At 37.2% G+C, this 26,706-nt stretch overlaps 1 protein-coding gene across 15 annotated transcripts in view; it reads left to right on the top strand.

The window, feature by feature from the left end:
- magi2a (membrane associated guanylate kinase, WW and PDZ domain containing 2a) overlaps window positions 1–26,706 on the top strand; it is a 287,991-nt gene that overhangs the window by 72,556 nt on the left and 188,729 nt on the right. For all 15 annotated transcript variants that reach the window (XM_048156798.1, XM_048156796.1, XM_048156797.1 and 12 more), the window contains exon 2: window positions 2,784–2,900. In XM_048156798.1, coding sequence (XP_048012755.1) covers window positions 2,784–2,900 — 117 coding nt within the window. The remainder of the gene's footprint in view (window positions 1–2,783; window positions 2,901–26,706) is intronic.

Here is a 26,706-nt window from a genome sequence, read left to right as displayed (position 1 = left end):
TTTACATTTGCTTTACATTTACATCATATATAGGCTATTAAGGAGCGACCAGCACTGATAATGCACCATACACATCTTCAGAAAATGTGCAAAATCTAGTTAATCTCTGCTGCACATCTCCTGTTCACCCATAGAGGGCGATGAATCTCTTCCCATCCTCCATCTCGTACACAGGGAGAGAGAGCTTTGTGATAGGTTCCCACTGTTAGGGCACGTTTCTTCTGCAGCGTCTCAGTGCTCAACCTCTCTTTCTCTCTCTGTCTGTCTCTCTCTCGGTCACTGCAGAGCGACACTCTGTTACGGCAACGTGCAGAGAGACAGCCTGTAGCACTGAACCCATCTAACGCTGCTAGGAAACCTGCACACTGTGGCCGCAGACCTGTGGAGACCTGGACTGCACACACTCACACGCATGCAATCACAGACACGCTCAAATCATCGCCTGCAACATCTGGCTGAACCGTGCAAGAGAAGTGCTGTTCCATTGCGCTCTGTGAGTCGACGAAACGTGTGCGTGTGTGTGAGTGTGTGTGTGTGTGTGTGCGCAAGGGATTTGAGGCTTCAGGGTCTGCAGTCTTTATTTATTTCTCTTCATGGAACTGAGTTTGTGAGACTCATCAATTTGTGTGTCATTTGCTGTTAATTTCCTGCCCTGTTTCATCCAAACAGAACTATGTGCCGATGATGTCTGGGTTGGATTTTAACACGATTTGATTGTAAAGCAGAGGTTTTCTTTAACTGACTGTGTGCGTGTGTGTGTGTGTGTGTGTGTAAATAGCATGATTGTCATGTCTAGTTAATCAGTATGTCTGAAGTAGGTTATTCTAAATGCATCGAGTTTGTTCTACATGGAGTTCTTATATCCACCGATGTGCATACATGAATCGATGAGTGATATGTGTGTTTGGTGGGTGCACATTTGAAGCATGAAAAACTGGTTTCTGAAACCCACATGAGCACAGTTACTAAGTATGACGTCTTTTTCTATAATGTCTTTTCGGTTTTTACGACATGTGACTTCGCCGGTGATGTCTTGCGTTTCAACCAGCTTGAGTGCATTTAAATTGTGGTTTAAAGAAAAGTTGACCCAAAAATGAACATTCCATGTTCTTTCAAACCCATTTGACTTTCTTTCTTGCATGGAACACAAATTAAGAAATTTTGAAAAATGTTCATGCTGCCCTTTTTCATACAATGAAAGTGAATGGGAACTGGAGATTTTGAGCTCCAAAAAGGTAATAAAAGAACTATAAAAGCATAATACAAGTAATCTGTAGGACCTGTATGTCTTATAAAAGGCATATGACAGCTTTATGTGGGGAACAGACTAAAATTTTGTTTGATAGCTGTGGTCACCTTTCAAGTGGATAGGGACTGGAATTGTCACTGAATGCCATAAAAGCATCATAAAATAAGCCCAAATGACTTGTGCACTGTATTCCAAGTCTTCCAAAGATATATGATCGCTTTGTGTGAGGAACTAGATTTAAAATAATAATAATAAAGCCTATATTCTCTGAATTGTACGCTCCAACGTAGATCTCAAATCTTATCCGTAGATCTCAAATATTTGTATTCAAAACTGAGAGTGAATCACACCAAGTACCAATATACACACACTAAAATGTTCATTTCCGGGTGAACTGGCCCTTTAAGGATGTAAGCTATACTGTGAATTTTACTTATTGCTTTTCAAAAACTTGTTTGTTGGGATGTTATAGAAATTTGTAGAAATTCAGTAGTCCTGAATTCGACACACCAAGTTTTAATATACTCATGGTCAAATGTTCATTTTTTTTGGTGAACTGGCCCTTTAAAGATGTAAGCTTCACTGTGATAATTACTCGTTTTTTCTAAGGATTAAGAATTTTTATTTTTTTATTTTTTTCCTAATTTGCAAACACTTCAGTGTTCATTTTTGGGTGAACTTGCCCTTTAAGGATCTAAGCCTTACTTTTTTTTTTTTTTTTTTTTGAGAAATTTGGAGAAATTGTTACCTGTTTAATGCAACACATTACGGTTGAATATACACACTCTTTATTTTTAGGTGAACTGGCCCTTTAAGGATTTAAACTTTACTGTGAAAAAGTGTTTTTTGTTGTTTCACTGGCTTTTTTCCATATTCCCTCATCTATCTCTCTCTGTTTTCCCCCTCTCATTCTCACTCTCTATCCGTCTGTCTGCTGATAAAGCACATTTTCTAACCCCCTCCCCATTTCATGACAGGATGTAATAATGATGACGACGTGTGTATGTGTGTGAGTGTGTGTGTGTATTTATGACTGAAGTGCCCCATGGGGATCCCTGCACACTTATGTGTTCAGATTCCAAGTCTTTTCTATGTACTAGAAAACATATCAGTGTGTGTGTGTATCCATGACTTTGTGTGTTTATACTGACAAGAAATAAACGAAACAGGAAGGAAAGACCCTCTTAGAAGCCTGAAAAAGCTTTTTGGCCACAGAACAAAGTGGAAACTATCACAGACGTATTCTCACAGCTCTTCAAGCAATCGCTTTCAGGTTAGGTTTTTGTATCGAGTGACTAAATCATGGTTTGCTGCAGTATTGTCAGGCCTTTTCCCCAGAAAATAGAATGGCTACACACACATTCACGTAATGGAGTCCTTTATTACTACAGAAAAACTGCACACAAAAGCATTTCTTCACAGAGTTTATTGTGAATGTGAAGTAAACGGCAAGGAGTCTGTTATCAGATGAGATTGTATCGCGGTAGAGGGTCATCTAACCGCCTGTGTGTATGTTTGTGTGTGTGTGTTACAGGAGGTGTTGTGGATAAAGATCTCAGGCAGTATCTCAACCTGCGTTTCCAGAAGGGCTCTTTGGACCACGAGCTGCAACAAATTATTCGGGACAACCTCTATCTTCGTACAGTACCCTGTGAGTAACTCTTCACCCTGATTTCTTTAACCTTCGACACTGCTGCCCTCACTGGCTTGAAGGCCTGGCTACTGACTTTTTATTGATGAAGTCCTGGCTGATATTGTCTGATCACTGCAATATATATACAATTGTTTGAAACCTTGCAATGATGCTGCCACAATTCTATGGGATGGTTGGCAAAGCTTTGGTAAGGAGTTGCTAGAATGCACTTGGTGGATGCTGACATGTTGGTAAGTGATTGCTAGGTTGTTTTTCAATTTTATGGACCATCTTTGATATTACTTTGGTCATTGTGCTATGGTTACTGGTAAGAGAATATGGGCTGAACTCATGTTACACGTTCATACAGACAGTATTCAAGACGCTAAAGTAAGTTGCTGTTTGAACCAGACATTTCGAGACTCTCACCTGTTTTATAGAAATCATAAGTATTGGCCAGTCTTTATAGTTATAATGAGGTGAAGTTTGTTTTTTTGGAGTTGTAGTCCGCAATTAAAGAGGTGTTTTGAAAAATAATACACAATATATGCTGTGTGTTTGGACTCCACGACACTTGAAAGGATTTCCGTGAGGATTTTGCTCAAGTGAAGCCCTTGTGTTATGTGTGAGAGCAAGCGAGAGAGTGAAAGAGAGAGAGTGTGAGTGATTACTGTCCAGCTGAGAGACTGAGCTGTGATTCCATTAGACCAGAGAGCGACACGTGAGATCCGTACCCAGGAGAAAGAGAGTGGTTTGGAGAATACAGATGAGAGAGAGAGGGATGGACTGACAAGAGATTACGATAAAAAAATGAGACTGAGGTGTGAGGACCTTAGATGAAATGCCTCAGATGTCGGATTCATTGAACGCTTGCGAGAGAAAAAGAAACAAGGACACTGATAGCTTGAAATAAGAAGAGCAAGATTGAGGTAGAGAGGAAGAAAGATTGGATAGTTTGAAAAAACCCATGCATACAAATTTATTTTCATTCATTTTGTAATGCAACAGCTCTGTTCTAAAACCTACTGTAGTGAGCTGCCTACTTAGAAAATATTTTAAGGGCATCATATATGTGTGCTAGCTATAAGAAGATCATTTCAAATGGTGGCCAGCATAATTGCATTCTAACATATATCATTTTGGCAATTCCACTGTGAAAAGTGGTGAAAACTTTCCTCTAAGATGGTGGATGGATTTTTACTCAATAAAAATAACCATGGTTTTACTACAAATACAACCAAAAAAAACATGGTTCTTGTTATTATTCCATGGTAACTACAAATTAACCATGGTTTTGCTACTAAAACCATAGTTTAACTAAGGTTTTTCTGTGGTTATACAAATGGTAGTCAATGCACCAAAACCATGGTTTTACTATGATGGTTAATTTTCGTACGTAGTGTTTACAATGTAGTTAAATGACAGCTAATGAGATGTACTCAAACGGTTTAGATCAAATTAACACTTTTATCTTATTTTTGTAATTTTATTTTACATTCACAAAAAAAAAAAAATTGAAAAAGAAATTGACTGTTATGCATTTTTAAGGTTAGTTATCAGACTGCCAACGATTGTCATGTGGTTAGCATAGCAATATGCTAATAGCACACTTTATTAAAATCAGTCATGAGGTGCGGTTCATGTTTGATTCATGTAAGGATCGCTTTCTTATCTGGCACATTCCAGTAATCACAATATAGTCCAATTATTCAGTCTGTTTACTTTTGTATTGTCACATTCTAAGCTTAGCACCATGCTAATGAAATCAATTGTTTAATAAACGTGAGGAGTGCTGTTTTTTATCTTAAAATGGCCAAATATCGATCAATTATTTGTTGTGTTACTCTTCAATTTTCATGCTGTTAGCTAAGCAACATGCTAACATCACACTAAAGGATTTAATAGTGAGGTGCGACTCTAGTTCTTAGATTAGCATTATGCTAATGGAGTCAGTCGTTTGATCAGTGTGAGTGCTATTTTGTCTGCCACATGCTAATAATCACAAATGGCATATTAAGGCTGATTTATACTTCTGAGTCGAGTGTACGCCGTAGCAACGGCGAAGGCTGTGCGTAGCACGCGTAGCCTACGACGTAGCCTGACGTGCACCTCTTCAAAAATGTAACAACGCGTCAATTCTACGCGGACCGCAAGCGCTCTGATTGGTCTGCTAGAACCCCTCCCTTGGGTCAAAAAACTGGCGTGGAGCGAGCGCTTTTAACTTCACTATGAATGAAAAAACACTCTGTTTCAGAGGACACATGAAGTCAAACTGCAACAAAAGTCATTACCTATTTGCTGCTTCTCTGCCGTTTCTGTTTGTAAGCTTCTCTGACAACGTACATGACGAGCTGCTTCTTCTTCGGCTTTTGTTTTGATACTCAACATGACCGCGGACACTGCCTACTAGTGGTCTGCATGCACGTCGACATGGACAATGACGCAGAAGTATAAATGAAAACAGACGCATAGCCTACGGCGTAGGTCCGACGCTGAAGTATAAATCAGCCTTTACTTGGCATATTACTAATTTCATGTTTTTAGCATAGCATCCTGCTAACATAACACTCTGTTGTTGTTCATACCGGTAATCACAAAATGCCCAAATATCGAACAAATATTTGTGTTACTACTTATTAGATTAATGCCGTTATCTTAGCAACATGCTAACGTTACATTGGATTAAATTGTGAGGTGCGGATCTGCTGATGAGCATGCTCTATTTTTGTCAGGCTATCATCTCAAAATGCCCAAATTGTTGTCACGTGACTACTTTAGCAACTTGCTATAGTCAAACTCTTTTGGAATGTATTGTTGCACATCTTGTGTGATGTGTGAAGCTGTTGCCTATGTAGAGAGTTCCAAATCAGTCACTTATGAAGCACACTTTTGTAGCTATTTTGGTTTGTTGCAAATTCGTACAACATCATTTATATGTTTTTTGTCTTTTCTCATCCCACTAAGATGTAGGTTAAGATTGGGATTAGAGATGGACAATCATACTTTTTTTTCACACAAATTGTACATTTTTATGTGAATCACATTTTACAAATTTGTGCAAAAATGCACTCTCATTAAATACCTAGATTTTCTCCTGCGATCGGGTTGTCAATTTTAGTTTGGATGTTGCTTTTGAAGCCCATTAGATTTTGGAACAGAGTTTATATTTCACAGAATATTATTACTGCAGAATTGAGTTTGTGTATGCGTAAATCCTAGAAAGACAGTGACTCCAGAGGAAGTTGAGGATGTGTCCCCATTGCCGTCACATTATCAGTCGTGTGATTGGCTGCTTGCTGAGTAATGACATTAATGCTCATAATCACAGAACTGTCTCATGAATTATTCAGCAGATCTATTACAGCTTAGGGTGCCATGACAGGTTAGGCCTGCCACACACACACACAGGGGGGAGACAGGGTGACATTAGAAGTTGTTAGTGCTGACATTGAACCTCTACAGAAATGAGAATTGAGGCACTATTATAAATGGGGGATGCAGTGTCCTCTAATATTTAACAAGAGATAGTGTCTTTCTAAAACATATTCATGTTGACCACTGTGCATATATGTTGCATCCGAAATCAAACACTTCCCTGCTATATACTACATGCATGCCAAAGAGTAATATGTCCGAATACATAGTATTCGAAAAACAGTAGGCGAAAAGTACCTGGATGACCTACTACTTCTGCCGAGATTCTGAAGTGCGCATACGATGGACACCATGAAGCCACGGTCACATGACGGTGACAACAAGGCAGAAGTAGTAACGTCTGAATTTCATTCATACTACACACATTCATACAGAACATACTTTTTAACGATCACGAAGTAAGTTTCAAATAAGATGTGTAGTTCCTACTTTACAGTATGCGATTTCGAACACAGCAATTGTCATTCTTGTGTTCCTGTCTTTCTTTATTCACTTCTCACTTTATTTTATAAAGTAAGAGTGAGACCTAAAAATGAAAATTCTGTCATTATTTACTGATAATGTCGTTCCAACCCAGATTCTTTTTTGAAACACAAAAGGAGATGTTTTGTAGAATGTTCACGCTGCTCTTTCCCATACATTGAATGCATATATTAACTAGAGACTGGCCAAAAAAGCTCTAAAAAGGACAAAAGATAGACAGAAGAAGTTCATAGTTGTTGGAACAACATGACTTGAGTAAATGATGACAGACTTTTCATTTTGTGAAATATTGGTGAACTATTTTTAAGGGTGGTGTGTTTGTCGTTGTGGAGTCTGTAAATCCAGAATGTTTGAGGGAACATTTGAAGTCTCGTATAACAAGACTGAAGCAGGTCTCATTTTCACTTCAGAACACAGAAATGTGGATCAGGCTTTTTCCAAAGCACCTGCCACCACGAACAGTCTGACACATTTTCAGAGCAAACCCACATACCTGAAAAATTGAACAAGCTTGAATTGCCAGTTAACGATACCTAGAGTTCTCTATAACTCCCTTGTTACTGAGCAAGACTTGAATGTAAAAGTCTCTGCCCTCAAATCCAAAGCTCTGATTTTGATTTTAAACAACATTTTAGACCACACATGCCTGAAGTATCATTTTTAGATCTCCTGAATTGATTCTTTGAAGAAGTCTGAAGAAGCGGTTTCATCATTCCAGTTATCAAAAATGGATGTATACGATTCTCCAAGGCTCACATTCTTGGAGAGATTAAACATTGCGTTATTAAAGGGAAGATTATTACGATGAATTAATTCCCTAGATACTCTGTTTGAATTGGATTTAATTATATTTGTCATGGATATGGAAGGATCTAGTTCTTTCAAGTCAAAATAAATTTTAAATTGACCCTAGTAACTTTAATACACATTCCTGACCTTATCGTGCACAATTCATCAAAAATTAATAACTATACCTTCTCTGAATTGGCTTTGCTTTAGTTTTCGTCTGACTTTACCTTAACTGTCAGTTAATGTTGCACACACTGCCACACTGCAAAAAGGTTATTTAAGTTTTTTTTTTTTTTTTTTTTTTTTTTTTTCTCTAGAACAAATATCTAAACATCCTTAAAACAAGATACATTTATTCACGGCTTGTTTTCAGAGAATTTATCTCAAGTGTTTTATTGTTAGATGTGTAAATCTAAACAAATCTAGGCAAATTGACTGAGGTTTGTTTAAAACAATCAAAAACAGTTTGCTGATGGGATGAGGAAAATATATTTTTTTCTTAATATGTTAATATTATAAATAAGTATCTCATGCATCTCAATTAGTATCTCATGCCATTTTGCTTCTTAAAGGGATAGTTCACCCAAAAATGAAAATTCTGTCATCATCAAACCTATGACTTTCTTTCTTCTGCTGAACACAAAAGAAGATATTTTGAAGAATGTCGGTAACCAAACAGTGGTATCAGTATTTTTTTCCCCATACCGTGGAAGTCAATGTGGCCCATCAACTGTTTGGTTACCGACATCCTTTAAAATATCCTCTTTTAGGTGAACTATCCCTTTAAGTAAATTTATCTTGTTTCAGAGATGTTTAAATATTTGTACTGGAAAACAAGACTGATTAAATATGCTTTTTTGATTTTTTTCTTTCTTCTGTGGAACAGAAAATGAATGATTTTTTAGCAGATATCTACAACTAGCAGCATGTCCAAGCTGCCATCAGTGAAATTGAATGATGATGACCAAAGTTTTTCTCGCTCAAAGCTATTGTGTGGCTTACCAAAACATGATATAGTGCACAAGTTGTTTGAACCACATTTATAAAACACTTTTTCACATTTTTGTCCTTTTTGGACTTTGACAGCCCCTGGATCCCACTTTCATTGAGCAGCTCAAACATTCTGCTAAGTTTCTCTTTTTGTGTTCCACGGAAGAAAAAGCGTTGTTTTTGAAAGAGATTCAAATGCTTACCAAGTCCATATTTATTTGAACAAAAATACAGTAAAACAGTAATATTATGAAATATTTACAAATTTGAAATGACTGTTTTCTATTTCAGATTTTCACCATCATTACTTCAGTCTGCAATGTCACACAATCTTTCAGAAATCTTTCTAACATGTTAATTACTTGCTCATGAAACATTTTTTTTTTTATTATTATTGAATTTTTATTTATTGAAACCGGTTGTACTGCTGTCATCAATAGAATGAGTATTCATTTCTTTAAAAAAAAAAAATCTGACTGACTTCAAACCTTTGAATGGTAGTGTACATTAGTCTTTCAACCAGTTGCTCTTTTTCCTTCTTTTTTTCCATTTCATCTCAGTGTTCTTTTTCATTTAATTTTTCAGTTATAATCTCTGTTAGTGTTTTGATTGACCTTTTCTTTCTCTGTATCCACCTGTCTGACTCTCTGTCTGTCAATCTCTGCCTCTCTTTTGCTCTTTCTAGCTCTGTCTTCCACTCTTTTGGCATGTCATTTTGTTTCTGTCTCGGTTGTGGTACTTAAGCGCCATGATGAGGGCTTTAGGGTTTCCATGGTAACTGCCGTCATCACCCCCCAACCCCCCTGCAGTCTGCGTCAGACCAGTGACGTCTAGTCCCCCTTCCACCCCATTCCTTCACCCAGTCCTCCATCCTTTATATGAATACACAGGAAGTCAAAAAATGGGGCTGCTGTTGTAGATCTCTTACGAAACAGGGCTATAATTGGCCAGGTTGCATGTGCATTGTGCGCTCTGATTGGAGGACGAGAATCTGAGAGCTCCTGGCGTGAGATGAAGAAACGTTTAACTGCAGATGAGGTCAGTGAGGAAGTCATGGAATGAGACCAAAGACAAGTATGTGTGTGTTTAAGTTTGTGGACTCTAAGGGGTCATTTTTCTTTTGTTACTGATGTGCCTTTCATGCCACATGGCTTACGTCCAGATAGAGATTCATTATAGCAGATACACTCAAACACACTTTAGAGCACAATGTTCTGCACTCACAGTAATTCTCATGAAACCTTGACCCCTTATAAGATAAGAACTCTAATAATAAATAAGATTTTGCCCAAAGTAAATTAAACCCATTTTAGGACATTATTTTCTGACATTATTTTTTTGGACAATCCTCACAAAATTAGTAATATTATTATTATTTTTTTATGTTTTTATATTATTGAAATGCAGTAGTAAAGTATTTGTTAGAGCTTTATACCTATCAAAATAACCATGCTGATTTGTATCATATATATTTATATGTATGTGCTAATTTGCATGAATTTTGTTAATACATTTTTATTGCATATTATCTATCTTTAAAGCTGCAGTCCGTGATTTTTGGCCCTCTAGCGGTTAATAAACAGAACTGCACGTGTCTTGCGGAAGAACATTGTAGCCGGAGCTACTTTTCTCTGTGTATGTCTATGGCGAGTCACGCAGTTACTGTGATACTCTGCGGCGAGTCCTACCAGTCCGGTCTGAAATAGTCTGAATATAAACACTTATTATAAGTGTACCATAATGATTCAGGGTAAGGTTAGGGTTAGGTTTGGAAAATGGATTCATGTTGTACTTTCTCATTATATAATTTTTGTAAATTTTGAACACAAAAAAAAAAGTTACGGACAGCAGCTTTAAAAAAATAATATTAATAAATAATAATTGATTGTAGTAAAATTAACATATAACTCCACTGCGTTAGTGTTTGTACATTCAATAAAAATATATATATTTGTACATTTAATATAAAAATAAACATCATTGTATTTGTTTTGACACATCACTTTGTTTTCTTTATGCAAAATAATATTTCTTAATTATTTCTTTTGATTTTAGGATAAAATATGATCAGTGTTATTTATATTCTATTATAGTATCTATTCATATTTTAAGTTAGCTTTATTATATATATTTTCAGTTTTCATTTTAGTTTGTTTCAATAATTTATATATTTATATATAGCATTAAATTATTTTAATTTCAGTTTTAGTATTAGTAATTTTAGTATTTTAACCCTGCTCATATGCAATAGATCACAGTTCCCCAAACAATCCCATCATCCATTTTCCTCTGTTGCAACTTATTTTCTAAATACCACTGGCATTCACTTTTTAGCATTTCATTGCCTATTTTGTCTTTCATGTGTGTATTTCCCATTGAAACACAAAGATGTATCTGAAATATATATAATAGCTATTTGATAGATCAGATCACAAATCATATTTGTGTAGGTCTATGCCCTTATGAACAAAATGAGTCATCAATATCCTTCACCCTTTTCCTGAAAGAGAAAGACTGTTTTTGTCAACTTTTAAGAGTATGCTATCTAGATTAGCCTCAAAGATAACATGCTGAACTAAGAGCCTCAAAACTCCAGTTTTGATTGCATGTGGTTTATAGTATTCCTGTCCTAGTCATCATTACAGATCTCCTAAACTCTCTTTAATGTGTTCATATACATCTCAGACGCTGTGGTAGAGACCCTTTATCTTTTAAAGCTCATGTTGTGGATGTGGCCTAATCTGTTGACAGTGATGTCTAACTCTGACATGCTCGCCAGCTTTCTGAAGTCTGTGTGGCACAGCTGCAGTCAGTGTCGAATGCAAACCACACTCGGTGAGCCAATTATAATCTCCTTATCTCCAGAGTACAACACAAGCCATCCTGGAGTAAACACACACACAGCCAAACTTCACCACAGATCCCCCATGATCCTTTAGAACATGTACCCCAAATAGCCTTTCATAAAAAAAAAAAAAAAAAAAAAAAACTCTAAACAAAACTGTCCTGTGGATGTGTCTGGTTTTCATTGGGTGTCCTTGAATGTTCCTTCTTTGCAGTTACTTCCATTCCAGACAGTAACTTTTGGAGATTGTTTGGTGCAGACATGCAAATGGACACTTGGAATCAATCAATCAATCAATCAATCAATAAATCAATAAATCAATCAATCAATCAATCAATTAGCCAATCTGTCAGTCAATCAATCAATCAATCAATCAATCAGCCAATCTGTCAATCAATCAATCCTATCTATCTATCTATCTATCTATCTATCTATCTATCTATCTATCTATCTATCTATCTATCTATCTATCTATCTATCTATCTATCTATCTATCTATCTATCTATCTATCTATCTATCTATCTATCTATCTATCTATCTGTCTGTCTGTCTGTCTGTCTGTCCTTAACATATATTAAAATAGAACACAGTTATTTTAAATTGTATTACTATTTCACAGTTTCTACTGCATTTTTGAACAAGGTACTTCAAAAAAAAAATAAAATAAAATAAAAATCTTACTAACCCCAACTTTTGAATGGTAGTCTAATAAGCATTGAACTCCCCAAAGTCTGAACTATGTTTATCAGAGTCAGATCTCTAATGACAAGAACATGTGGTGTGTTTGTTACCCTCTATAGAGTCATATGAAACTCAGTGGCTATTTGTGCTATCTGTGCCTCTACTGTTGGACTCACATTAAAAGACACATGCAGTAAGGGAATAAATCAAAATGACTTTTAATATTGTTCTGCCAATGCTGTACTTGTTTGTGGGCAGGATACGATTTCTTGTTAGTTTGGATAGGGAAAAAGCAAGTCAGTTCTGTGAGGGTCCACGGACTGTCAGCCAAGCACCAGCTTTGCCCCCGAATTTGGAAATGGGGAATAATGTGACATTTGGTGACATAATGACATGAAAACTTATTCTCTGAGGAATTTTCTACTTTCAAAGTCACTAAAATCTTCCCATAACTCTCCCTTCAAGGTGTTCCGGTCCTAATTTGAAGTCAATCCAAAGTCTACACTGTGCCAAATTTTAGATGTATGCAAATTGTTATGTCCCTTGTGATTTGCTTTTCAGGTGAATCCAGCTGTTTTAGAAGGTTGTGAAAAATGTGGCATAGTGTGAATATATATAGTGCATTTCAGTCAGGATGTGGCCATTGTATGGAGAGTGTAAAGTGTACATCTATGGACAGTGGACATTTGGGTATTTTTGCCACTCTTTAATGCATCTAAGAGTGATTTGCGTGGAGTGGGATGGTAGTGTAGAGATGGACAAAACACTCCACTCCATTAATATTCATGCAGCGACGCATTTCAGCTGAGGAGAAATGGCGCACTTTCAAACAAACATGAGCCCCATCCATTATTCAAAGCCACTGGACCTGTGCTTATGCACTCACACAATCACAACAAACACACTCCCCACAAACACACATGCACACACACACACACACACACACACACACACACACACACACACACACACACACACACACACACACATATGCTTGTCTCCTCTCGGGAATACTAGAGAAAAGCAAAACTTTATGTGGATAAGGCCTTGAGTGGGACTACAGAATTAATATGAGCTCTACCAGTGTTTCAAGAAATCTGAACATAGGACAGTCTGACACTTCAACTGTTGTTTTACTCTTGAGACATTCATTTTTGGAGATACCCTTATATGAAAAAATTTCACAAAAACGTCAAAAATATAATTAAGATACATAATTAAGAACATAACTAAATATTTAAGAATTTTGCATAAGTACAAAATAAGTCCCAAGACCATGAAGATTTTCAGTATTTTGACAATATTTCTAATGTCAATTAATAGGTTTTCTCCCACCAGTCCCTGTACAATACCCTTTTAAATGGAAATGATATTTTCCAGACAATAAATACTATTGTAATATATAAATACTTTATTACAATAAGTATATATTTGTAACGGTGCTTGCAGGAATGCAGATGAAGGCAGAAGAGCTTCCAAACGTCAAACATTTAATTATAATCCATAACAGACAGACAGACAGACAGACAGACAGGCAGGCAGTGCAAATACATTGGTATTACGGTGTCCGGACGAGGAGTGCAGGATAAAGGAACAACTTAAGTAGTAAACACAAATGAGGGTAATAACCAAACACAGCTGAAACATATGAACTAATAATGACAGTGACTCAGGAGACAGATGAGTGATGGGAATCTGAACAAAGACACGTGACAAAAATGAAGACAAACTGAATGTCCATAAAACAGAAACCAACAAAACATAATGGTGACATATCAGGTTTTGGAGGAAGACGAGGTGATGGAGAAGGGATGGTGAGAGGCAGATGAGGGGGGAAGATGACAGGATGAGGTGAAGGGCTGGTGACGGCATTATGACACAACGGGATGGTGATGACAAGACGACGTCCCCTTGGCGACCATGGTGGAAATAGTCCAAAGGCACAGACCCAGAGCACCCCAGTGACGACACCCCACGAAGGAGGAGCCCAGATGTTGGTAGCTTGGCTGTCGGCAACTGCGCGACAACCAACGGAGGCCGATGGCACAGACCAAGGAGACCCAGGCGATGTCACGGAGACGGGCACCGAAGATGGAGCCAGAGTACCCGAGGACAGGGGCAACGCTGGTGAGACCGAGGACAGAGGTGACTCCAGAGGGAGGAAGGAGCCCAGTACAGCTATAGGGACAGAGCGCAGTGGATGGTCTAGATGTCCGTGGCATAGGCAGAGTGACGACAGACCAAGAGGGAGCCGGTAGGATGAGGGAATCCAGTGGAATCACTCGGATGAGGGACCTTGGAGGAGCCAGGGCGGAGCCGATAGGTCGACGGGCCGAGATGGAACGAAGGGATCTGAGGCTGAAGGTGGAGCCAGACTACCCGAGGACAGGGCCGAAGCTGGTGAGATCAAGGACAGAGGTGACTCCGGAGGGAGGAAGGAGTCAGCTGCAGCCGTAGGGGAGAAGGGACAGAGCGCAGCAGATGGCCCGGATGTCTGTGGCTTAGGCAGAGCAACGACAGATCAAGGGGGAGCCGGTGGGACAAGGGAACCCGGTGGAGTCACTCGGATGAGGGTCCATGGAGGAGCCAAAGGTGGGAGGAGCCAGAGTGGAGCCGACAGGTCAACAGGCCGAGATGCTACGAAGGGATCCGAGGCCAGAGGTGGAGCCACCGGGATCGGGATGCAGTGCTCTCCAAACATCTAACGATAGCCTCCCTCTAATTTAGTCCATTGGTGTTTGGGAGGTTGACGGAATGATCGTAGTTGGCCCCGATCCAGAAAAATGACTTAAGGGTCTTGTCGTCATAGGAGCAGGTGAGTGCATGACGACTGTGAATTTAAAAAAATTCTGAATCTCATGAGGCACTGCAGCGAATTGAGCTGCGTAATCCATTCTTGGTCCGGTCATCTGTAATGATGCTTGCAGTAATGCAGACGAAGGCAGAAGATAAAGGTTCCAAACGTCAAACGTTTAATTATAATCCATAACAAACAGACAGACAGACAGGCAGGCAGGCAGGCAACAGAACAACTTAAGTACTAGACACAAATGATGGTAATTAACCAAGCACAGCTGAAACATATGAACTAATAATGATATTGACTCGGGAGACAGATGAGTGACGGGAATCTGAACAAAGACACGTGACAAATGAAGACAAACATTAACAGAACATAATGGTGACAATATTATAATTATTATAAAATATGATTTATGAAAAATAATATTTTCTATACCCCCTAAAACACACTCATGTTTGCTTTGCTTATCTAAATGAAGAAATATCATACACTTAAATTAACACTATTTTGCATTATTTAAAATATATTTAAATATATTATGTACTTTTGCTTTAGAATTCATTTTTTACAAATGAGGACATTCTCATCCTCCCCCCAAAGGCAGTTTTTGTCACATTTAACCAACTTCTTGGAACAAATTTGTAACTAAAGCTAAGCAACCCACATACATACACACATCCCTGCATGAGAGTACAGCTCAGAGCCGGTGACTCATTGAGCTACAAAACCCAAATCAATTCACAACCCCACAGCACTTTACTAAAACCCTTTGACTTCACTGCCAGAACTCGAGAAAAGGGTAAGAGGCGAGGCATAGGGTCAAAAAAGGAGGAAACATGAACCAATCATGAAGTTTAGAAGAAGAGAGCAGGAGTGGAAGTCGGAGGGTGGCTTGTCCCTTGCGTCTTTCTTTAGTCTAATTAAAGCATGATTCAGAACTCAAGAGGCTGCTGGGCTTTAGTGAGTGTGGCTACTATAATGCTTCTGTGTGGTAATTACCGCAACCCAGTGCTATGATGTTAGGACGAGGAAAAAGTGGCAATGGAGGATGTCAGCAAGCCAACTGAGCGTGTGAAGGATGGAAGGAAGTGCTTTGATTGTCTGTGAGAAATTCTGTTCCTACAAAACAGGATGAGACAGCTTCATTACTTTGATTAGTTGTTGTTATTTATTACAGGACTGATGGTTAAACATCATGCTGACTTCATCTCACTGGCAAAACTCGCCAAAACAATACTAGGAGTGCTTTGAGTGGTTGTCATAGCATTGTTAACATTTTTGAAAAAATGTTGCGGTTTGGTTCCTGTTCCCGGTTGTTTTAAATAACTTGAAACATCAACAGTTTGTTACAGGAAATTGGTTAGTTTTGAAATGTGGCAGTAAAAAATGTGTTGTGTTTGCCTGATTAAAAAAGTCTACTTAAAAAAATAGCACACCTCTCCTCAGCAAGCTACTTGATCTAAGGTATCATTTATGTCCAGAGTTTAATACTTAGGATTAAGAAGTTAGTTCAGATCCTTAAATCGTAAATATCAACAGTTCCAGGTTGTGATTTGTTTGTTCATGATTTACTATGGGATTCTGGCTGTGATCGACTCAGGAGGTGGGCTTATTAAAGAATAGCCCATCATAATAATTGAAACTTACCAGACAAACTGTGCCAGTACGGCTCAAGTGATTTTACTTACCCGAGGGCTGTATTGATATTCATAAGCTCTGAGAAAACTCTGCTTATGAGGAGGTGGTAAAGTGAGGCCTGAACTGTGAATGAATGTCAGACACTTAAAAGTTAGCTAGTGACTTTAAGACTTAGAGGACAGGCTTGTGATGAATATGAATGATGGTAAGGCTTGAAAACATCCTAAACCGCCTAAGAACAGACTCTTTAATCTTGCTTCTGAGAAGGTAGTCTCAGACTCGAGACCATGCACACATAGAGTTCAAAGACCCTGTGATGCGGATTGCACTCAAAAGCGGCTAGAGCTGGCTAAAGTTACAAGCTCTAATATGATTGGCTGATTTCTACAGTGTTTCCAAGTGTGACTGTACGCAGGACCATTGTAAGCATGGTGCGAGGCCCATTGCGAGTTAGTGGATGCGAAGCCCCAAATTCAGAAAAAGTTTAAAAAGTTAAATTTTTAGACTGGTTTACCTCAGCAGTCTAACAGCTCTCGTCAATGTCAAAATTATTGACAGGGCCAATCAAATAAGACAGGCTTTACTCTTAACCGAAAACAATGCTTCGGTTTTAATGGTGAAAGAATTCAAGGTAAGATATAGGCAAGCTAAACATTTACAGTATAGGCTATAACAACTGTTTTGGATAAAGATGTTGAATGACTGGCACTAATCTAGTAATACAAACTACTTGACTTTTTTGTCAAATGTTGCATTGAAAAGATATAATTTACATGATTAATGTAATTCATAATTGAATTTGACAAGACAAGAAACATTAACAGAGCCATTTTTGGCATATTAGGCATATCATTAGGAGTGAATGTGAGCAAAATGTGAGTTTTTCTTTTTTAATAAATCTGCAAAAATGTCAATAATTCTGTGTTTTTCTGTCAATATGGGGTGCTGTGTGTACATTAATGAGGAAAAAAATGAACTTAAATGATTTTAGCAAATGGCTGCAATATAACAAAGAGTGAAAAATTTAAGGGGGTCTGAATACTTTCCGTACCCACTATATATATATATATATATATATATATATATATATATATATATATATATATATATGAACTTAAATTATATATATATATATATATATATATATATATATATATATATATATATATATATATATATATATATATATAATTTAAGTATATATATATATATATATATATATATATATATATATATATATATATATATATATATATATATATATACCTACTGTTACATAACTATTTGGCACAAGCTGATTGGTCCATGTCACTTCTGCAGCCAATGAGTTTGCTGTTCACACATTTAAATGGCTGGTTACATTCACTATAGTTCCTCTAAAACCCTCCACCTTCCCCAGCTCCACCTGTATTGATCTGCTATGGGTTACTGACATATGCTATTTGTGCAGCAGCACTATGTCTTACTCGCAGCAGCATATCAGCGTATGTATTGGCAGTAGCAAGTTCTTGTACTTGCTCTGCAGCAGCAGCGATAATCAGCAGCAGCAATAATCTACAACAACAGCAATAATTAACAGCAGCAGCAATTCAGCAGCAGCGTAGCAGATCTATTCCGCCAAGACAAAATACATTAACATTGTCATATCCATTACCAGGATTGAAATATATATATATATATATATATATATATATATATATATATATATATATATATATATATATATATATTAGGGGTATGACGAGACAGGTATCTCACGAGACAAGACTCGAGATTGAGTTCACGAGACGAGATTTTTACACACTATTTTTAAGAAATCCTCAATGGTGAAATACATGACTAGAAAAAATATTCTGCAGGTGTATTTGAAATGTTTTAACTAATCATATTGTAATGAATGTCATTTCAGTTCTACTTTCTGAGTATGAATTATCATATGCAGTAAATGACAACAATACTCAAGTACTGTAAAAGGTTTTGCTAATAACTCACCTGACTGGCTTCTCTTCTGTATGATTTCAGTCTCTTCAGACCTTACTGTACATGATTTATGAGCTTCTGCAACTTTTGACCTCCTAACTGAACTCCTTTCCACAAACTGATCATAGAAATAAAAACAGTATAAATAAAAATGGTAACACTTTAGCCTACAATAAGGTCTCATTTATTAACATTAATGTATTAACCAACATCAACTAACAATGAGCAATATCTTTGCTACAGTATTTATTAATCTTTGTTTATGTTAGTTAATAAAAATAGTCATTCATTGTTAGTTCATGATAGTTCACAGTGCATTAACTAATGTTAACAAATGAAACCTTATTGTTTGTGCTTACTAAGATTAAGAGAAAACTCTTATTCATTTTTATGGTAACACTGTACAAGTGCAACCATAATCACACTCTCTCAATATTCAAAGCGCAAATAAGACCAAATTTTTCTTTGATACAGAGCTAAGAGATGGTTACAACTACACTGCCCAGCCTAAAATAGCTTTCATATTGAGAGATATTTGCATTCATCAGGGAGCCGCTTTCAAAATGCGGGGTATTGAAATTGCTCTTGAATGCGCGCTCGCGTTTACTTTCACTTTTGCGCGTACTCTGTAAATATGGAGCGGCGGCGACCGTTATCCAACTGAATTAAATGTTTTTTATTTAAATACAAAGAAAAACGACAGGAGAGATGTAATGTAAACGTAGCGGTGGCATATTCTTTCCTAATCATCCTAACCACCCTGTCATGGCAATATCACGAGACTACTTTTCGCTTTGATGAGAAATCTCGTCACATTTTAGTCTCGCGAGATCTCGTGACATGAGATCTCGTCACACCCCTAATATATATATATATATATATATATATATATATATATATATGTATATGTGTGTATATATAATATATAATGTGTGTGTGTGTGTGTGTGTGTGTGTATTCACATGACTGTAATGATAATGCATTTGTAATGCTCACTTTTCATAATCTAATCAATTAGATTGCTGAAGAAAATGTCCAACCTGATACCCTGAGAAGAATGAACTATTTTACGTTTTGTCAAATCTACAGCATTTATTAATCTTTGTTAATGTTAATTTCAACATTTACTAATACAATATTAAAATTAAGAGCTGTATTTGTTAACTTTGGTTAGTGCACTGTGAACCAACATAAACAAACTATGAACAGCTATATTTTTAACATTAACAAATATAGTAACAAATGTATTACTCATGGTTAGTTCATGTTAGTTAATACATTAACTAATGTTAACAAATTAACCTTATTGTGAAGTGTTACCTTTAATTTATTTAGTTTTATTCCAAGTATTCTGTTCAGCAGAAGAAGACCCCACCAATATGTATTTTGCCTATCAATCAACATATGCAGAGCAGATAGATATATTTGAGTTTGTTTATCAGTAGAAAGAATGAATGAGCTCATGCTGAGTGTATAGTGTGTGTGAGTGAGTATGTACTTGTGGGAGGAGTGGATTTGTCAGTGGATCATAGCGTAAGTAAATTAAAGTGTGTGATGTTTTGCTTAAGAGGGTTGTTGGCTGAGACTGGGTCACTTACACTTATGATGTTGAATGAGCACCACTGAGGCACAGCAATGTGTGTTTGTTTCAGTGTTTTTCACGTTGCAGCCCATTTACGGCATTGTTGAATGATCATGTATGGCCAGCGCTGTGTGGAATCAGACTGAGAAATGAACATTTATGCAGCAGTACTTCTAAGCACCTTCCAGAAAATAAACAAAGAAGGGTGAGTGGAGAAGAAAAGAGATTGTGTTAGTGAAGATAATAGTCACTGTATCAGACTTGATGAGGAAATGCTAAATCAAAGAGGTTCAGGACATCAGCATGGCCTGGATGTCTCACTGTACCAAAGCCAGTGTCTCATCAGCACAAAGTGATACAATTACATCATTCACAGTATCATTCAGTTGCATTTTACAGCCAGAGTGTCCATGTTACAGTGTAACTACTGAGTAATATTAATAAGCAACATGTACTTACTATAGGGTTAGTTTGGTTTTGGGTTAGTTGCATGTAATTATGCATAATTTAATGCATTTGCTTAACATTATATGGTTATTATTTAACATTTAAAACATCTTAATTCAATAATGACATCCTTTCATTTAAAAATATAGGCATGTATACAATTTATAGATTTATATAGTGTAATTCATTATCTCTTTGACTGGTATTTTATTATTTGATTTGACTATCATTATTCTTTTTTTTTTCACCTAAATTGTCTAAACACATGAATTTATAAATAATATTTGATTTAGTATTTTATAATACATTTAAATATGTACATATTAAATATTAACTGTTGCTTTGGTTCCTGAGTGCCCCCTTCTGGGCTGGTGCCCTGGGTAGATGCCCAATAGGCCTGTGAGCTAATCTGTTTATGATCTCAAGTGGCAATTAAAGTCCTGTTATCTTGATTGGTGTAATTAGAATCTCAAGATTGATACTTGTGAAAGGTAAGTGCCTTCTCTCAGCAGATGCATATGTTTGACTGCATGTAGATTTGATTGAGCAACTGCAAGTATGTCGCCAATGCATTTGCCATGTCGAAATATAGCAGGTGAGTCTGCTTTTTGACACCACGGTCATGATGTTTTACATCAAATGATCAACTTTGGATTCAAAAGTGGATTTTGGATTCACCCCTTATCTGTCTTATTCTTTCTATTTTCATTTTGGGTTAACCCACTTTCTTTTTACTGCTGTAAGCATCTGGCAAATGAGCCTATTCTGAGACAATGGCCTCTGCTTCCAATTAAAGCATTAAAGCCTGCTGAAGATTTACTGGGGCAAGAGACAAGAGAGAGAGAGAGACAGAGATCAATATCTGGACAACAAACGAGAAAGAATGATTGAGGTGATTTAGTCAGGCCTTGATGTGGACTTTGCACTTTGAGGAATATTTACAGCCGTTTGCGAAGCCCACGGGCTCACAAGCCTCTGCGTGTGAGCGCCATGAGTGTGTGACCACTGAATCAGGCTCTCCAGTGAAGCCCAGGGAGCCCAGAAAAATTGCATTGCTAATCAAAAGCTGGACAGCTTTGCAGCAGTCATAAAGTGTGCTGGTTCTGCCTGTTCACCTGCCTGTCTGTGTTGTACGGGCAGTTCAAGAGAAATTAGTTTAGAATATAATGATTAGTGGTGTTTGTTTGAATTATGTTTATGAGTTTTGCCTTTCAGATGAAGAAAAAATCCAATATACTTACATTTAATGATGAAACCAAGCCATATTTTAGGACTAGAATATTATAGCAACTCTGGTGGCCACCTAGCAACACCCTAGCAACCATATACTCTTAAAAACAAAGGTTCCAAAAGAGGGTTTTCACAGCAATGCCACAGAAGAACCATTTTGGGATCCAAAGAACCTTTCAGTGAACAGTTCTTAAAATAACTGTTTTTTTGTTTTTTTTTTTTTTTTTTTTCATCTCATGATGCTTGAACTTTATTTGACAGTATGTGCACTTACGTGTACTTACAATGTACTTACCTAAGAAAATGCTGGGCAATACAATTAAGGTAACTATATGGTTAAGGTTAGGTTTAGGGTTCATGTTTAGTATCTAGTTATTACCAGTTATTGTATTTAATATAATAAGTACATAGTATATACACTGCTTAAAAAAATTAAAGGAACACTTTGAAAACACGTCACATCTCAATGGGGAAAAATATCACGCTGTATATCTATAGTGATATGGACTGGGTAATGTGTTAAGAATGAAAGGATGCCACATTTTTGATGGAAATGAAAATGATCAACCTACAGAGGACTGAATTCAAAGACACCCTGAAAATCAAAGTGAAAAAATGATGCATCAGGCTAGTCCATTTTGCTGAAATTTCATCGCAACAACTCACTGACAATGTCGGAGCATGCTCGTAATGAGACGACGGATGGTGTCCTGGGGTATTTCCTCCCAGATCTGGACCAGGGCATCACTGAGCTCCTGGACAGTCTGAGGTACAACCTGGTGGCATTGGATGGACCGAAGCATAATGTCCCAGAGGTGTTCTATTGGATTTAGGTCAGTCGAGTGTGAGGGCCATTCAATGGTATCAGTTCCTTCATCCTCCAGGAACTGCCTGCATACTCTTGCCACATGAAGCCAGGCATTGTTGTGCACCAGTGGCGGACCTGCCAATTCTGGTGTTCAATGGCAAATGCCAATCGAGCTCCATGGTGCCAGGCAGTGAGCACATGGCCCACTAGAGGACGTCAGGCCCTCAGGCCACCCTCATCAAGTCTGTTTCTGATTGTTTGGTGAGAGACATTCACACCAGTGGCCTGCTGGAGGTCATTTTGTAGGGCTCTGGCAGTGCTCATCCTGTTCCTCCTTGCACAAAGGAGCAGATACCGGTCCTGCTGATGGGTTAAGGACCTTCTATGGCCCTTTCCAGCTCTCCTAGAGTAACTGCCTGTCTCCTGGAATCTCCTCCATGCTCTTGAGACTGTGCTGGGACATGCAGCAAACCTTCTGGCAATGTCACGTATTGATGTGCCATCCTGGAGGAGTTGGACTGCCTGTGCAACCTCTGTAGGGTCCAGGTATCGCAAATGCAAAACTAGTGAAAAACAGTCAGAAAAGATGATCAGGGGAAAAAAATGTCAGTGGCCTCCACCTGTAAAACCATTCCTGTTTTTGGGGTCGTCTCATGCACCTGTTGTTAATTTCATTAACACCAAAGCAGCTTAAACTGATTAACAAACCCTTGATGCTATTCTCTGAAAAAGTGTTCCTTTAATTTTTTGAGCAGTGTAAATACAGCACAGGACTGTACTTGTATGATTTCATTTCTACGAAAAAATGTACAATTTAAGATAAAAAGTAAGAATTAAGGTCCACCCCTAAACATAATCCTCAGTGAGACATAATCAGATCACATGAAAACGTATGAATGAGATTGTACGATTTCATACAAATTCTCCACCAATTTGGCAAAATGTAAAATAGTTACGAATTTCTATAAGACTGTGATGACATTTTAATAATCTAAAGAACCTTTTCCCACTACAAAGAACCTTTAGTGTATTGGAAAGGTTCCATTAATTCCATTAAAAAGAAAAATGTAGCATTGTGGGAACAACTTTTGCTCCACACACATTGGTCTTTACAAATGTTAAAATTGATCTGTGTTAGCTTTTGAAATGAATTTCTCCTAATTGAAGCCACAGCTAATTTGTATGCATATGTGCTTTTGTTGTAGACTGCTAATTTGATCAGCAGCAGTGCACGTTCCCTTTGAACGTGCATTTAATTCGAGGCAAATCAGAATTCACTGGAGTTCAAATCTGTCTTTTTGTGTGGCTATAAATAGCTGCTTGACTTCTTTGTCACAATTGGGTCAAAGGAAGTTAAAAATACAAGAATGTCCCAGTAGAACCGACAGATCAAGTGCCAAACAGTGTGCAGGACGTTAGAGCACTGGAGATGGATGGAGAGGTAGTACTTGTTCAGCTCAGAAAAACAAGACTAATGTGCTTAATTTATATCTGTATTGCTTCCTTTTAATTAATTATAATGATTTTAATATCAGCTTGACATTTCTGATTCTGTAAAAAAAGTGAAATGTACATGCATGTGTTGATTCGCATGAGCGCCTATAGGCGAGTGCGCAAACATTAACCTCAACATGCTTAGTATTCCATGCCGGTTGTTTCCTGACACTCACGGCTGCCGCAGCCTTTCTCCTAGCGGATTTCCGACCGGCAGAGGCGTCACCATGGAGACAGACATGATGTCAGCCCAGTGGCATTGCTGATTATTGAAGGATGAAGTTTCACTCTCTTTGGACCACACTGTGTGTATATGCAGTGTTTTTGGACTTAGAGTGAGTGAGTGTGTCTGTGTGTGTGTGGAACAGGTATATGCTCAGTGAAGGAGCAACGAACAGATCGATTGTTTGTTCAAACACTTGTATGGTGAAATGAACTGGGCATGATACCAGCGCTGAGAACAGGTTACCAACCAAACAATCATCTCTTTTTGTTTGCATATTTGTTTATGCATAAATAAATGTGCTTGTGTGTGAATGCACATTAAAGTGTCATAAAACCATCCATTTTAGCAAGTCAGTTCACACCACGTTTTGAAAAAAGGGAGAAGGATAGAACACAACTCTCTGTGCTCCATTCATAGCAAAAGGTCACGTGGTGTCATGAATAATGATGAGACGGCGCCTTTTAATTGGCCAATGCCACACAATCTAATAAATAATTATGAGACAATAACCATGATGCACTTAAAACATCACATTCCTGTTACATCGACTTACTGTAAATATATTGATTAGTGCTAAAATTAATTTCGACATCTTCCTTTGGTTTTCCTTTAGTCCACTGAAGGTGAGCCAAGATTGAGAACCCATGTGCAAAAACATTGGACAGATGCAAAATAAAAAGAAATTAACAATGCATTAATAAGAGCACTTGAACTTGATCAGACTTGAACATGAACAGGCTTGACAAAACTCACAGCGGGTTACAATAGCAAAGCTAGACAAGAGACTATGGAAACATGAGGGCTATTTATACACATGGACAAATGACTAATGCTGTGTTCACGCCATGTCGCAATTACTGTAATTACAAAATGACAACATGTGACATTCTACTCTGAGCTGTTCATGTCCCCGGACTCTGAATTATGCGTTTTTATGGCAACACTATCAATGGCAATCTGCAGAGGACAGGTGGTACATCGGTCTTGTAGTACAAGTCAGAGCATTGTAATTACGAGTTCTATGAGGACGTGAATGTTTTTTACAAGTCGTAATCTCGTAATTACGGTAATTACATGGTGAAAGTACCTTAAGACACACCTGAAGGTAATCAAGACAATGAACCAATGAGAAGACAGAACTGATAGCCACATGACAAGACAATAAACCAATGAGATGACGACACATTAAACAGAGGAATCACATTGGAGATCACATGACAAAACAGGAAACATGACCATATTCAACGTTCAAAATAAAAGACATAAAAACAGGAAACAAGAACAGATGTGCACTTGCAATGTAAAATATAGTTTCTATTGAAACTTGTGCATTATTTAAGCTTTAAAGCTGTTTAACACTTTGACTTATACGATCACACCGATGTGATTAGAATAGTCAGTGCATCACATGATCAGTGCTTTTCATATCACAAATATGCAGTGTTTTCAACCACATAATGTTTATTTTAATTTTCAGACATTTAAATACACATACTAACAAAAGAATACATTTACAGTTTGTAAAATGAACACTGATGTCTATAGAAGCAGCAATAACTATCCCTTCCATTATAATTAGATGACACATTTTATTCATATCAGATACACATTGTGTAAGAAACTTTAAAGTTTACTCTATTCTTCTCCCAGTTCACCGGCTCACTTACTTTCATGTATTTCGGCAGAAAAGTGGATGAATTCACGTGTTATAAATCCAACAGATCCTATTCTCTGTACTGCGGTGCAAACTAACATCGCGCATGCATAGCTCAACTAACGCGATCGTTATAAAGGTGTTTAAACAGCAAAACACATCCACTTGCACATATTTGACAATCGGAATATCAGATATTTCTTGCTATAATTAACAAATTTGTGAATATTTTGAATAAAAAAAAATATTTAAAAAAAGCAGATCGTCAGTCTTATAGCTATTGTGGCTGCGGTGTGTCACATGACAAGTAATGACTTGTCACTATGGAAACAATAAAGTGATATATTATAAATAGCGGTCGCCTTGAAAAACTCACGCTGGGGGCTCAGCCAGAATATTTTAAACTTACATGTGAAAGGGTTAATTATTTTTACTGTTATTTTAGGGTTTTATTTTTCTTGGCATAATACTTAATATAATTTTTACGGAAGAGGATTAGGGCCAAGCAATAATAAAAAAATAATATCTCGAGATTAAAGTTGTTAAATTTCGAGAAAAAACTTGTTAAATTTCGAGAAAAATGTTGAGAATAAACTCATTAAATTTCGAGAAAAAACTGGTTAAATTTCAAGAAAAAAGTCGAAATAAAATGTTGAGAATAAACTGATTAAATTACGAGGAAAAAAATTGTTAAATTTCAAGAAAAAAGTCGAGATAAAATGTTGAGAATAAACTCAT

This window comes from Megalobrama amblycephala, linkage group LG14 (assembly GCF_018812025.1).
Source record: "Megalobrama amblycephala isolate DHTTF-2021 linkage group LG14, ASM1881202v1, whole genome shotgun sequence".
Lineage (NCBI taxonomy): Eukaryota > Metazoa > Chordata > Actinopteri > Cypriniformes > Xenocyprididae > Megalobrama > Megalobrama amblycephala.
The sequence above is the reverse complement of the archived record's forward strand: the minus strand, read 5'-3'. Positions and strand labels throughout refer to the sequence as shown.